The sequence below is a fragment of the Solea senegalensis genome, linkage group LG17 (assembly GCF_019176455.1).
Source record: "Solea senegalensis isolate Sse05_10M linkage group LG17, IFAPA_SoseM_1, whole genome shotgun sequence".
Lineage (NCBI taxonomy): Eukaryota > Metazoa > Chordata > Actinopteri > Pleuronectiformes > Soleidae > Solea > Solea senegalensis.
The window spans coordinates 2,899,453-2,914,032 of NC_058037.1; the positions used below are offsets into that span (position 1 = coordinate 2,899,453).

The 14,580-nt window shown below is 42.8% G+C and overlaps 2 protein-coding genes across 2 annotated transcripts; both read left to right on the plus strand.

The window, feature by feature from the left end:
* Nucleotides 1-3,210: 3,210 nt before the first annotated feature.
* Nucleotides 3,211-5,228, plus strand: LOC122784434 (trace amine-associated receptor 1-like). The gene has a single exon (XM_044049710.1). The coding sequence runs from the start codon at nt 3,392-3,394 to the stop codon at nt 4,361-4,363; it is 972 nt and encodes a 323-aa protein (XP_043905645.1). The 5' UTR covers nt 3,211-3,391; the 3' UTR covers nt 4,364-5,228.
* Nucleotides 5,229-9,382: 4,154 nt separating this feature from the next.
* On the plus strand, nt 9,383-11,304 carry LOC122784436 (trace amine-associated receptor 1-like). The gene has a single exon (XM_044049712.1). The coding sequence runs from the start codon at nt 9,520-9,522 to the stop codon at nt 10,486-10,488; it is 969 nt and encodes a 322-aa protein (XP_043905647.1). The 5' UTR covers nt 9,383-9,519; the 3' UTR covers nt 10,489-11,304.
* Nucleotides 11,305-14,580: the final 3,276 nt, after the last annotated feature.

Sequence of the window (14,580 nt, forward strand, 5' to 3'; positions counted from 1 at the left end):
GGCAGCGTGGTCATTTGCAGAGTACAATGGAAAAAAAAAACAATAATGTGTGAGTCTCTCCCACACACATCATATCACTTTCCTGTCAGTCCCTTACTGTCTTACAACCATGACAAGCAGGAACCTGTGTGTCCGTTGGCGTGACCTACACAGTTTAAAATAGAATGTAACATTTGGTGATTTCAGTCAAGCGCCACCATGCACTGGTGGCAACAGCAGGAAAACCATTAGGTTTATTCGTGGACACATAGACAAATGTTATGAAATTGGTATGTAATGAGTGAATAAACACATACTGATATGTTTTACTATAATTAGGTTATTTAAAGTATTTCTGGAACTGGATTTTACAGAAAAGTCTATAACCTGAAACAAAAATGGGCGATGTTTCAGAGCTCCCCCTCAGTGTCTCAAAGTAGACTTTCAGGGGAGCTTGTGCCTTTTGGAGAGCTGATCATCCCTTTACTCTTGGTTGTACAATGAATGGCTGGGAATGGGAGAGGGAACAACTCCCTGCAAGTGCAGATGGAGCAGGTGGATACAAATTTTGGGTGTCATGGGATATTAATGGCCGCAAGAAGCCCATCTGCAGAGCACACGAGCTGCTTGGCCTCTACTGTTGGCATGTGGGCCTCTGTTGGCTTCTCCCCTTTGTGGACAAACTTTCCAGAGGAGGTAGGATGGGAGGACAGTGGAGGGAGGGCATTGATAGACCACTGTCTAATCTCCAGCGCAGCTGACAGACACATTAACACCTGATTGTGCAGCCGGGTGTATTGGCCTTGAATAAGGCTTGTCTTGCACCCAACCAAGATGTGCTTTAGGTTAGCTGGAGTTGGACAGAGGGGGCATGTCGGGTCTTCTCCATACCAGTGGCTGAGATTCTGAGGAGATGGTAGGATGTCATAAGTGGCACGTATGATGAATCTGGTTTGAAATGCTTCCATATGGCATAACTCCTTCCAAAAGATCTTTTGCTTCTGAATGTATTCCCAGTGTATCCACTGTCCTTGCCTTCCTTGTGAGACAGGCTTTGTGCACCTTGTAGCCTGTTCTTGCCGGTGCATCTCCTCAACCACCAGACCACGTCGCTGAGTTGCCTTGTACATGGATGGATTGCTCTCCCTGAGGCCTCCTATCCGTTTTTTGCACATGGCCAAAAATGACCCAGTGTGTGAGGGCTGATTTGGCCAGCTCTTGCAGCTAGAGCAGTAGCAGCAGTTTTAGTTACACACAGGTTGTGGGAGTCTGTCAGCATCATCTCCAGTCTCACTTTGGTCTTATACTCCTCTGTGAGGCTGGACACAGGAAGGTCCAGGATCCCTTTCCCACAGAGCCCCATGTTGCTGAGGCACCTGGGAAGGCCTAGCCATTTCCTGACTAATGAACTGATCAGTCTTTCAAGTTTGTCAGTCTTTGAGATTGGCACCTCATAGATGATCAGGGGCCTTAGTCGAGATAGGACACCAAACTGAAGGCAGCATAGCTTTAGCCTGCCAGGGAGCATAGTCTTGTCTATACAAGGCCGCTGGTGGTGTCCTGCCTGAGCTCTCCCACTTGGTCTATATCCCTCAAGGTGTCATTGTACCAACGTTCAAGGATCTTGATTGGCTTCTCTGCCACAGTTAGAATGGGCTCCTCACCGATGTAGAAGCATTGGTGTGACAGCTTTCCTTTCACAACTGACAAGCTCCTGGACTTGCTTGGTTTGAGCTTCATCCGGGCCCACTTGATGTTCTCCAGTAACTTTGTCAGCATCCACCTCATGCATGGAAGAGTTGGAGTGAGGGTGGTCATATCATCCATGTATGACTTGATGGGAGTGAGCCGCAGGCCTGGTTGTAGTTGCTCTCCTCCCACCACCCGCCAGGATGCACGGATGATGACCTCCATGGTGAAGGCTAGCGGGAGATGGTGCAACCTGCCATGATGCCCACTTCTAGGTGTTGCCAAGCTGCAGTGTACTCTGCTGTTGTTATACATAGCTGCACATCGTGGAAGTAGGGTGGTCATAACCTCTGGAACCCTGAAGTAGCTGAATGGCGTCCAAGATGTTATGTGCAACACAGCCAAAGGTTAGATCATGGAAAATGACATGGAGGTCTATTCCATCCCTTTTTGCGCATTGGATTGTGTGCCATATCATACATGTGTGCGCCACACAGCCTGGAAAGCCTGGAATCCCAACTTTCTGCACCGATGTATATGGGTGGCCTCCTGTCCTGAATCTTAGTCTTTGTTGCATGTTGTTGTGGGTTTGGCTCGTGGTGGGCTGCTGTGCTTGATTCCTCCTCCTCCAGTGTGGCAGGGGATTGATGTTCTGTGGACTGTGGCATTCGTCCACCCACTGAGCTTCACTCGCCTGACTCGATGAGCGTCTTAGGAGGTAGTTGTTGATGCAAGATCCCTGTTTCACTCTCTCTTCAAACACTTCCTGCCTTGGTGTATCCTCAGGCCTTCATTGGATGTAACCTTTTCCCAGCCACATGTGCAACACTGGAGAGTTTTTTCTGGAGCAGGTATTGCCCTCTCAGGTAAAGTGCTGATCATCAAACTCACTGTCTGATTCGCTCCTGGGTCGATTGCTGTGCTGTCTGCTGTGGAGTCATCTTCCACCCCGCTCTCTCTGACTCTAGGGGTATTTTCTTCGTTAGACTTCCTGAAGCCAGTGTCGGGTGGGACACGCACACTACTGTGCTGCATCTCTATTCCACAGGGAGCTAGCCTGTGACAGGCCAAATTACAATACACCCATGTACAATGTTTTTTAACGTAATAAGTTGATTCCAGGGTTTAGTTATGCTTTAAATAACCCTTCTTCTCCATATATTTTGGAATGAATTTCGTGAGTTGAAGATCATTTGAATACGCAACAGTCACCACACATTTCATGGCTATATTGCCAGATGCACTCGGGAATAGATTTTGAGTTGTGAATCAGTGTTCTCCATCACCATGGACAACATGGCTAATTATATTAACAGCGAGTGGACTGCATGGCCCATTGGACAGAACATTTAACAACCACATATTAAGTTAAAATGTAATAATCCGAATATTAAAAATAATAAGAAATGGAATTGAATGGGATTTACTCAACACAGGGTGGGGGATGACCTTAGGTCTATAATTTAGAACGATGACTTTACACACACCTTGACTTGAATATGCTAATGTGCTTGAACATTATTTATAATCCTGACATTCTGCTCACCAGCAGAGAGATTTGGAGACACCTTTCACAACATATGCACAAACCAGGATTAAGAGAATGGCATGAAACATAAACCAAAACTTGGTTTGTAATACTGCATGATGATGTGGCTTTATGTGTATCTGTCTTAATATTTGGTAGGTTATTGAGTTATTAGGTATTAATGATAATTTAAGCATGGATTCTTCAGCTGTTGTTGGAGATCTGCCTCTTTTTAATGAATCAGCAAATGTGCCTGACGTAACTGCAGTTACTATTTCGTATCTCTTATGTATTTTTGGTAGTTTTTTGTCAGTTCTCATAATGTGCGGAAACCTACTTGTAATAATCTCTATAGCTTACTTCAAACAGCTCCACACTCCTACAAACTACTTGATGCTCTCTCTGGCTGTGGCTGACCTGCTAGTTGGACTTTTCATCTTGCCTTTCAGTGTCATGCTCTTTGTCAGCTCATATCAGCATCTGCATGGTTTACTTTGTAAGGTACGAGGCAGTTTAGATGTGATACTGGTCACTTCTTCCATTTGGAGCCTGTGCTGCATTTCTCTTGACAGATATTACGCAGTGTGTCAGCCTCTGAGATACAGAACGAAAATAAATGTCCGTGTCGTTTGGATCATGATTCTGGTGTCCTGGACTATTTCCACTCTAAATGGAATTATTTTCACTTTAATGGCCCCGGACAAAGGACAAGAAAACAAGTGTGCTGCATTTCAAGCTAAATCAGAGAGTATTACAGTATGTGCATCTGTTCTGTTCACATTTGGCTTCCCAGCTGTAACAATGTTTTCAATCTACCTTAAGATTTTGATGGTGGCACAGAAACAGGCACGTAGCATTGTTAGCATGGATAAATCTAGTGCAAATGTCAGTAAAATGGAGAGAAAGGCGACTAAAACTCTGGCTATTGTGGTGGGGGTGTTTCTCATGAGTTGGACGCCTTACTTTCTGTCTATCAGCTTTCATCCTTTGAGCAATTATGCAATACCACTTCATGTACTTCAGTCATTTAAGTGGCTTGGATGGTCAAATTCAATGTTTAATCCATTTGTTTATGCTTTCTTTTACAGCTGGTTTCGATCAGCTTTTAGGATGATCATTACAGGGAAAATATTTACAGATGACATTTCTAATTCTAAACTCTTTTGATTCACTGCCATGTGAGTAATCATGTCTGGCAATATAAATGAATACGACATGTCTGACATTTTATATATTTATGTTCAAATGTCGACTATGCAATAGCATTTTGCAATACAGTGTATGTAAAACTTGCATAATATGTAATGTGATGTCTTTCTTCAACATTCTGATGGGTTAATGTATAATAATACATCGTATTTTTATAGCGCTTTTCTTAACACTCAAAGACGCTTAAATGTATCTGTAAAGTTCATATGTATCTCTTTTACTGTATATGTATTTGCTCTTTTGCACACAGGAATGTCCTATATTACACAGAAGCAATGCAACATGAAAGGAATCATTTAATTTACCCATAATCATTTTTGTTTGTTTAAGCCAGTGTCTGTTCTCTCTAGTGTCTAATGGAAATACTCATGAGATTAATTATGAATAAGGGATATTTACGAAATGTTGAGTAAGACTTTTACTGACTTTTATACAGTATATTATCCCTTCTAATGTAAAAGTATATTAGTGCACATGCAGGTTGCCCTCATGAAGCAGTTTCAAAAGACTTATGAAGCACAATGCTTTAGCACAAGAGTTTTATATATATCACTACTGCGTCTTCGGGTTATTATTTTATACACATTATGTTTTAGTCTTCATATGCAATCTGACATATACTGTGTCGAATCAAAGCAACTTGTGATTCACTATGTGGATTCACTAAAATGATCAGTGAGCTAAAAAAAAAACACAATTACTTCTGTTTGTGACTTTGAAAGATTGTAATTAATGTGTGATTGGGCTTTAAATAATTATGGCAGTCTTTTCTGATTTTTGGTGATGGTCCTTCTTCAACAAAATAATACAGGTCCCATCATAAGGTCCTTGTGTTTTTATTGAATGTTGCATTGACCCTTGACCCTTCAAGCAGAGCGCCCGGGGTAACTTACAGTGAACTTATAACATAATTACATTACAATCCTATACCATCAGTGTAATCATGCTCTTCAGTCATAAGAGAATGGACAGTGAGTGAGAAAGGGGAAGTGGATTTGGTTAGTGTCACACTTTTTAAAAAAGATGATCAGTGTGTGATGTTATTTCCTTTAAGATGATGCCACACTTACACAGCTCGCTCTGACTCTGGTGCAGACTAACTTTTCACATCCACACCAGACCTAGTGAGTAAAACAACAGTAGGAACCTAAAAATAGTAACAGGGTAACACTTCCATGCCATTGATCCTTACTCTCTAAATACTTTCAACATGAAACTACAAACACCATGGGGAAAAAGGAACAATAATTTCGTCAGTACTACACTTAGCATGCTGAGTCCCTTCGGTTTCAACAAATTCAACTCAATATCTAAAAACTGAATCAAAACCTTTTTAAAACAATGGGATTTTTTTAGGGACAGTCAGGGAAGCTGTGGAAGTGTCATTTATGGAGGGGTCAAAGGAGGGGGTGAAATACTGGCTCTCATGTTGGAAACCTTACTAATAAAGTAATGGAGAAGATTCTCACAGACCTCAATTGAGGCTTCCTGGCTAGTGGATTGGGTGGAGTTTAAAATCAAATCAATAGTTTTAAAAACGACTTGTTCAGATTATTAGATATCATATCAGAGAAATATTTATTTTTTTCAGCTTTGACAATCTTTTTATAAGTTTTCCAACTGTCCTTTAAGATTTGATAAGACAAAACCAGCTTTTCTGTTTTCCACCTGCGCTCAGCTCTCCTGCACTCCTGCTGCACGGGTGACGTCACTGACCCACGGCCTGGGTTTAGATCTGGGACGCATACTTTTTTATGGAGCAAAAGTATCACTAGTGCTTGCACAGGTAGAGGGAAGGAAAGAAGTGAACTTTTCTGTGTCCAAGGTAGTAATAGAATTGAAATCAGACAATGTTGCACCAAATGACGTGGCGGTGGAGGGCTTAATAATACAAGACATGGGAGCAGGAGCTGACAGTTTACAATTAAGATAAGGCAAGTTAAAATCAAATAAAACAGGCATGTGATCAGAGAACACAGCATCAAATATCTGGATATTAAAAATGGCCAATCCATATGATAAAACCAGATCTAGTGTGTGTCCACCCTGCTGTGTGGGACCACTGAAGTGTTGGGAGAAATCAAAAGAGTCAATAACATTTAAAAAGTCTTTGTATCTTGGCTTTTTGTGTGAGACTGCATTTGCATGTCGCTGGCCAGCCCAGTGTTCGATTTCAAAATCAAGTTCTTCAAGCCACTGAACAAGCAGGCCTTCTGGATGTTTAAAATGAAAGAGCCAAGTTAGGCTGTTGTGGTCCATTCAAACTTTCTGCCAAGGAGAAGATGGCGGAACTGCCTTTTTTATCTGACAATAGCTTGCGGCTACCATCTTGTCACACAGTATCTCTGATGGCTATGGCATGACTTTCTTTGAGTCTGCGATAGCACTGCACCAATGCTGTGGTTGGAGGCATCAGTGTCCAATACATACTGCCCTCTGGATGCTGGATAAGCCAGGATTGGGACAGCAGTCAATTTCTCTTTGAGTAGCAAGCAGGATAGCTTCCTGCTGGGTATTACCCCAATCAAACACAGCTGACTTGAAGGTTGTTAAGTGGACTAGCAAGCTCTGCAAAGGCAGTAACAAAACACCGGTAGTAGTTGAATAACAAAATAAAAGCTTGTAACTGCTGAGCAGTTGTGGGTGCCTTCTTGCACATCATCTATCAGTGCTGGGTTGGGACTTATTCCTTCTCCACTGACCTCATGTCCCAGGAAGAGAACCTTGTCTCTTAATAGTTGGCATCGGTTGGGTTTAAACTTCTACCTATAAATTTGGAGTCGTTCAAGGACATCAGCCAAGCGTTGCAAGTTCTCTTCGACCCTTATGCCCAGGATATTAATATCATCCAATTAAAAGAAACCAATCCTAAGGGCCAGCTCTGAAATGTACCAGGTACATTGCAGAGGCCAAATGGTATCCTGGTGTACTCATAAAGGCCATAGCTGGTAATGAAGGCCACAGCATATTCCTCCCTGTTGCCTCCATTGAGTGATGGGTAGATATTGTCCCATTGTCAACATACACCTGGCGACCAGCAACAACACTCACATCAGCAGCCTGCTTTGCATCTAGGCCCGGAAGAAAAGAGTCACGAATTTTGCAAACAAAGATATCCAAGGTGATATTTTTTGGCTTCTGGTTTCTAAGAACAACTTCATTCAATTTTATATCAATAAAAGCTGGGGCCTCTTTTTGTTGTGTGGCCCAGCCGTGGGTCCTCTTTTTAGTAGATCTCTCTTGATCTCTGGGCTAGAGGGAACATCTCGGTGGCTTGTTGGGCAAGGTGACCTTTGAACACTCTCTCATGATGTGCCCTGCTTCCTCACAATGAAAACAGCTGGTTCTGCTCATTTGACTTTGGCTGGGTGATCATATTTTCCAGCTTTGAGAATCTGAGTGCAGTGTTGGCCTTCTTCCATGCTGTTATTCCTGTGCTCTGTGTCCAAACTGTGCAGTGTGCCCCAAATAACTTTAGCTACCTGCTGCAGGTGCTCCAAAGTTAAATGTAGCTGTTCAACTCTGTCCTTCAACACTTTAAATTGATCCCAAAGTGACATATTTGGAGCTGTGGAAATATCTGGAGACAAGAAAAATGTCTGGCCAGGATATACATCTGACCCTCCCTGTCCTTGTCTCCCCACATTGCTCCTGATGGCTGTGCCGGCAGCGGGTGAATGGATATGAAAGATGATTGATAGAAAATGGCTGCACATAGATGCACTCTATGAAAGTGTGAGTGAATGGTTAAACTGTAGTGGAAAGCAGCTTTGAGTGGTCATCAAGATGAGGAAAGCACTATATAAATACAGACCATTTACCATTCTTTATTATCCCTTAACCCTTATCCCAAACCTTAACCCTAACCAGTGAATGCCTAATCCTGACTTTAACCTAACCACTTTGAAATCTCAAACCTACACTTTGCTAGTTCCTCATAAATGAGGTTCTTCCTCATTAGGACCAAGGTTTGGTCTCCATGTGTGTTATGCTACAAAATGTCATAAAGAGGTGACAACAATGTCATGGCAACTTGAGTATACGACACTCGTTTTTGACTCTGTGGATAATAATCAGAGGTAAAATTAGATATTGCCACAAAGCCAGATATAAAACCTTAGTCTGATTTGAGAATAAAGTCAAAAAGTCAGAATGCAGCGAAACACTAGAATTAATCAAATGGTTTTATATTTTATAAGGACAGAATTTGATGGAATGTCCCAATTGGAGAAACTGGAACTTGGCAGAGTCTGGCAAGTTCCAATGGAAGGAATGTGGTCCTATGTTGTTGTAGCTCATCATTTCCAATGCTCAACATGTTGTGTGGTCAGAGATGGTTTTCCCTGGTTGTAAGTGGTTATTTAAATGAATGAGTTTGCTCCTGGAATCCATACTGCTCCTGCCTTTACATTGTTCAAATAAGTCAGAATTTAGTCTAATTTTCTCTAACATCTGGGATCAACAAGATCTTTTTGCCCAGAGTACTGCTGCTGAGTGAAAATGTTGTCTTGTTTTGACCATTCTCTGGTCAAACATCTGCTTCTATGGCACCAACAAACATGCAAAAAAGTCACTATATCAACCGTATAAGAAATTCCGATGCTTGGTTGGAACATAAGGAGGTCGTCTCCATCATATTAACGTGCCTAAATTAATTGAGTTGCTGCAATGAGGTTTAGTCGTTAGACAGACAAACACTTGAACAGATATACCTAACAAAGCGGCCAGTATATCATAGTAAAAGGAGCTATTAAAAATGGAAGACAGTAGTTCAGGCCCCTTTAGAGCCCAAATCCCCTGATTTAACACAGATTTGTGGGTTTTCTGACTTTAAGTCTATGACTATTACTAAACACTGAATATTCAGTATAATGACCTACTTTACACACACCTTTCTTGACTTGAATATGCTAATTAGCTTGAACATTATTTATAATTCTCACCTTCTCCTCACCAGCAGGGAGATTGGAGACATGTTTCATGACATATGTTCAAACCAGGATTAAGAGGAAAGCAGGAAACAGAGACTTAACACTGTTGTTTGATGATGCCACTTATTTCTGTCTTTGTCTTAATGTTAGGCAGTTTTTATACTGATAAATGATCATTTAAGCATGGAGTCTTCAGATGTTGCAGAGCAGCTTCTTTTTAATCAATCAGCAAATGTGCCTGACATAAGTGCAGTGACAATTTCATATCTTTTTTGTATTTTTGCTGGCTCTTTGTCAGTTCTCATAACGTTTGGAAACCTACTTGTAATAATCTCTATTGTTTACTTCAGACAGCTCCACACTCCTACAAACTTCCTGATGCTCTCTCTGGCTATGGCTGACCTGCTAGTTGGACTTTTAGTTATGCCTTTCAGTGTTGTGCTTTTTGTGAGCTCATATTGGCGTCTTGAAGATTTACTTTGTAAAGTGCGAGGCAGTTTAGATGTGTTAATGTGCAATTCTTCCATTTGGAATGTGTGGTGCATTTCTGTTGACAGATATTACGCAGTGTGTCAGCCTCTGAGATACAGAACTAAAATAAATGTCCGTGTCGTTTGGATCATGATCATGGTGTGCTGGACTATTGGCACTCTAAATGGAATTATTCTCTCATTAAAGGCTCCAGAAAAAGGACATAAAAACAACAAATGTGCTTCAATTCAAGTTCAAACACAGAAGACAATAGTTGTGGCTGCTGTTTTTGCATTTGGCCTCCCAGCTGTAACAATGTCTTCAATCTACCTAAAGATTTTGATGGTAGCACATAAACAGGCACGCATCATCCTAAACATGGATAAATCTGGTGCAAATGTCAGTAAAATGGAGAGAAAGGCGACTAAAACTCTAGCTATTGTGGTGGGGAGTTTTCTCATGTGTTGGAGTCCTTACTTTTTTTGCATCAGCTTTTATCATTTGAGCAATTATACAATACCAATTAATGTGCTTCAAACATTTAAGTGGCTTGGATGGTCAAATTCAATGTTTAATCCATTTATTTATGCTTTCTTTTACAGCTGGTTTCGATCAGCTTTCAGGATGATCATTACAGGGAAAATATTTACAGATGATTTTTCTAATTCTAAACTCTTTTGATTCGTTATTTGATTAATTTACTTTATTATATTCATTATTATTTATTATACCAACATATTTCTGTATTCATCTGTTATATTCATGTACAAAGTTTGTCTGTGCTATGCAATAATGGTCTTTTTTTGCAATGCAGTTTATATAAAATGATAAAGTGATGCATCTGTCTTCAACAATCTGATGGGTCAGTGAGTCGATGAACTTAATATTTGTGTCTGCCATTATTTCCATTTTACACACACTCAAGAAAGTCCTAGAGGAACACACAAGTAATGCAAAAAATTACTGAAGAAATTACTGATTGTATGAACAATCTTCATTTTGTCACAGTTATTTAAACCTGTTCCTTGACTATTTGTTTCTAATGCATTTAGGAATTAATCATGATATTAATTATTATATAGGCTATTTACAAAAATGGGGATTGACTGTTATTGAGTATATTATCCCTTCTAGCTTTCCTTATCTAAAGTAAAAGTATATTAGTGCATATTGCCCTCATGAAGCAGTTTTAAACGTGGGTTCGTGCAGTTCACTTTTTTATGCATAGCCACAAATAAATATGTGTCCTCACTCTTACGTCATCACAATCTTACCTAATGCCGATTTCTCATCAAAGTAACTTGTGAACTGCTATTTGGCAATATTCAGAACATCTATATTATTATTTATTATCCATATTATCTTGATATATTATCCAAATAAAAGTTGAATTTATTCATTTATGAGAACTTGATGAATCACTGAAATGATGTTGACTTTGAAAGATTGTGATTAAAGTGTGGCTGGCTTTCGATAATAAAAGGCAGTCCTTCCTCATTTTCTTTCTGGGTTCTTCTATTAGATGTGGTGTGAACATTAAATATTAAAGGTGCCATCATATAGCCCTTCATTTCATCACGCACTTCTTTATGCACAAATTTTACCTCACTCACAACATGGTGACCCTGGAGAAGGTCCCAGACCCTCTAAAGTGGTTAGGACCGTTACCCTGTGTACTCAATTCCCTTGAAAGTAGCTTTGGATAAAAGTTTGCAACTTTTATTGGCAAATCACACTTTTTATCTCTTATAATTGTAACGTTGATTTTAATGTAATTTCATAACAATGCACTAAAATGATTACATGAGACTGATTTAAATGTTGACAGTCTGAGCAGACATCAGGTGTTGAGGAACTTTATTCCACAGGTGAGGAGCAGGATAAGTAAATGCTACACCTTGTTTGGTTCTGCATCTGGGAAACACACAATAAACCTGTTCCTGATGATCTTTGGGCTCTGGATGCTTCATAGGGAACTAAATAGTCTAGGATGTATTATGGTATTTTGTAAGGTGCCGGGCGGGTGTGGGGATACTCACAAGCCCCCGGCTGAGAGGGTCGCCTCCCTGCGCCTTAGGGTTGCGGGGGGTAAAGCCCTGACTGCTGTTTGTGCCTATGCACCAAACAGCAGCTCGGAGTATCTGGCCTTCTTGGAGGCCCTAGACGGAGTCCTGCAAGGGGCTCTGTCGGGGGACTCCATAGTTCTGCTGGGAGATTTCAACGCGCACATGGGCAATGTCCGACTGAAGAAGGAGTGTTTCCGGGATATGTTATCCCAGAGGACTCCTGAGGCAGCTGTAAGGCATCGACGGGCCCGAAGGGCGGCAGCCTCTACTGTGGCAGACACAAAGCAGCGGGTATGGGAGAAGTTCAGAGAGGACATGGAGAAGGACTATCGGTCGGCACCAAAGGTCTTTCTGGAAAACCATTCGGGGCCTCAGGAGGGGAAAGCAGGGGACCATCCAAGCTTACTGTGGCTGATTACTGTGTACAGTAAGGATGGGACACTGTTGACCTCGACTGAGGAGGTAACCGGACGGTGGAAGGAACACTTTGAGGAACTCCTGAATCCGACATCTGCGCCCTCTGTGGTGGAGGCAGAGAGGGAAGCTGATGGGGGATCATCGTCAATCTCCCTGAGGGAGGTCACTGAGGTGGTTAAACAACTCTGCAGTGGCAAGGCCCCAGGGGTTGATGAGATCCGCCCAGAAATGCTGAAGGCGCTGGGTGTGGAGGGGCTGTCTTGGATAACACATCTCTTTAACATTGCGTGGAGGTCGGGGTCTGTACCAAAGGAGTGGCAAACTGGGATGCTGGTCCCCCTTTTCAAAAAGGGTGACCTGAGAGTGTGTGCCAATTACCAGGGCATCACACTTCTCAGCCTCCCTGGTAGGGTAAGGAGGTACTGGAAATGAGGCTTCGGCCAGTAGTCGAACCTCGGATTCAAGAGGAACAATGCGGATTCCATCCTGGTTGTGGAACAACGGACCAGCTCTTTACTCTTGCAGGGATCCTGGAGGGGGCCTGGGAGTATGCCCATCTTGTCTACATGTGTTTTGTGGACCTGGAGAAGGCGTATGATCAGGTTCCCAGGGAGATACTGTGGGAGGTGCTGCGGGAGTATAGGGTGAGGGGGGCACTACTAAGGGCCATCCAATCCCTATACGCCCAAAGTATGCGCTGTGTCCGGGTTCTCTGCACTAAATCAGGCCTGTTTCCTGTGGGTGTTGGCCTTCGCCAGGGCTACGCTTTATCACCAATCCTGTTTGTGATTTTCATGGACAGTTATATCGAGGCGTAGTCGTGGGGGAGAGGGGTTGTGGTTTTGGTGGTCTTGAGATGTCGTCGCTGCTTTTTGCAGATGATGTGGTCCTCATCGCTTTGTAGGCCTGTGACCTTCAGTGCTCACTGGATCGGTTCGTGGCCAAGTGTGAAGCGGTCGGGATGAAGATCAGCACCTCGAAGTCTGAGGCCATGGCTCTTAGCAGGAAACCGGTGGATTGCCTTCTCCAGGTAGGGAATGACTCCTTGCCCCAGGTGAAGGAGTTCAAGTATCTCAGGGTCTTGTTCACGAGCGAGGGGACGAGGGAGCGGGAGATGGGCCGGCGAATTGGAGTGGCTGGTTGTGACGAAAAGTGAGCTGAGCCGGAAGGCAAAGCTCTCGATCTACCGGTCAATCTTCGTTCCTACCCTCACCTATGGTCATGACGGTTGGGTTATGACCGAAAGAACGAGATCACGGGTACAAGTGGCCGAAATGAGATTCTTCAGGAGAGTGGCTGGCTTTTCCCTTAGAGATAGGGTGAGAAGCTTGGTCATCCAGGGGGAGGTCGGAGTAGAACTGCTGCTCCTTCACGTTGAAAGGAGCCAGTTGAGGTGGTTCGGGCATCTGGTGAGGATGCCTCCTGGGCGCATCCCAAGGGAGGTGTATCAGGCACGTCCAGCTGGGAGGAGGCCTCGGGGTAGACCTAGGACAAGGTGGAGAGATTGCATCTTCACTCTGGCCTGGGAACGCCTCTGGATCCCTCAGTTGGAGCTGGTCAATGTGGCTCGGGAAAGGGAAGTTTGGGGTCCCTTGCTGAAACTTCTGCCCCCGCGACCTGGCCACGGATAAGCGGAGGACGATGATGATGATGATGTATTTTGGTTTAAGACCATTCAGTGCTTTGGAGACCAAGAGTTTTGACATGAAGTAAAGGTGAGCACTGACCTTTGACCTTTCATTTCTTGGGGAAAAAAACAATCACTTCTGTCCTCTCTGCAATGAGCTGGACAAAGTTCTGGCGCATCCACTAATTTATTTGATGAATACATTTGCTCAGTGAAAGTAAGGGACTGTAGTAAAGCTAGCAAAACACTGACGATATCCAATGGTTTTATATGTTGACAGTGAATGACTGGGAGTGGAAAGTGGTGCAGCAAACTAGCAGCTACAGATGGAACAACTTGGATACAAAGGTTTGTGTGTCACAGGACATTGATGGCCACAACAAACCCTGCAATTGAAGGCCAGCATGTGACGAAAAACTGGGTGACAGAGGTCGATGGAATGTCCCAATTGGAGAACCTGGAACCTGGCAGAATCTGGCAAGTTCCAGTGGATGGAATGTGGTCCTGTGCTGTTGTAGCTCATTATTTCCAATGCTCAACATGTTGTGTGGTCAGAGATGGTCTACCCTGGTTGGAAGTGGTTATTTAAATTACTGTTGTAAGTTTGCTCCTGGAATCCATACTGCTCCTGCCTTTACATTGTTCAAATGCGTCTGCGCTATT

Bases quoted from the DNA above. Each gene is read 5' to 3' on its own strand.
- LOC122784434 (XM_044049710.1), top strand. From the start codon at position 3,392: ATGGATTCTTCAGCTGTTGTTGGAGATCTGCCTCTTTTTAATGAATCA.
- LOC122784436 (XM_044049712.1), top strand. From the start codon at position 9,520: ATGGAGTCTTCAGATGTTGCAGAGCAGCTTCTTTTTAATCAATCAGCA.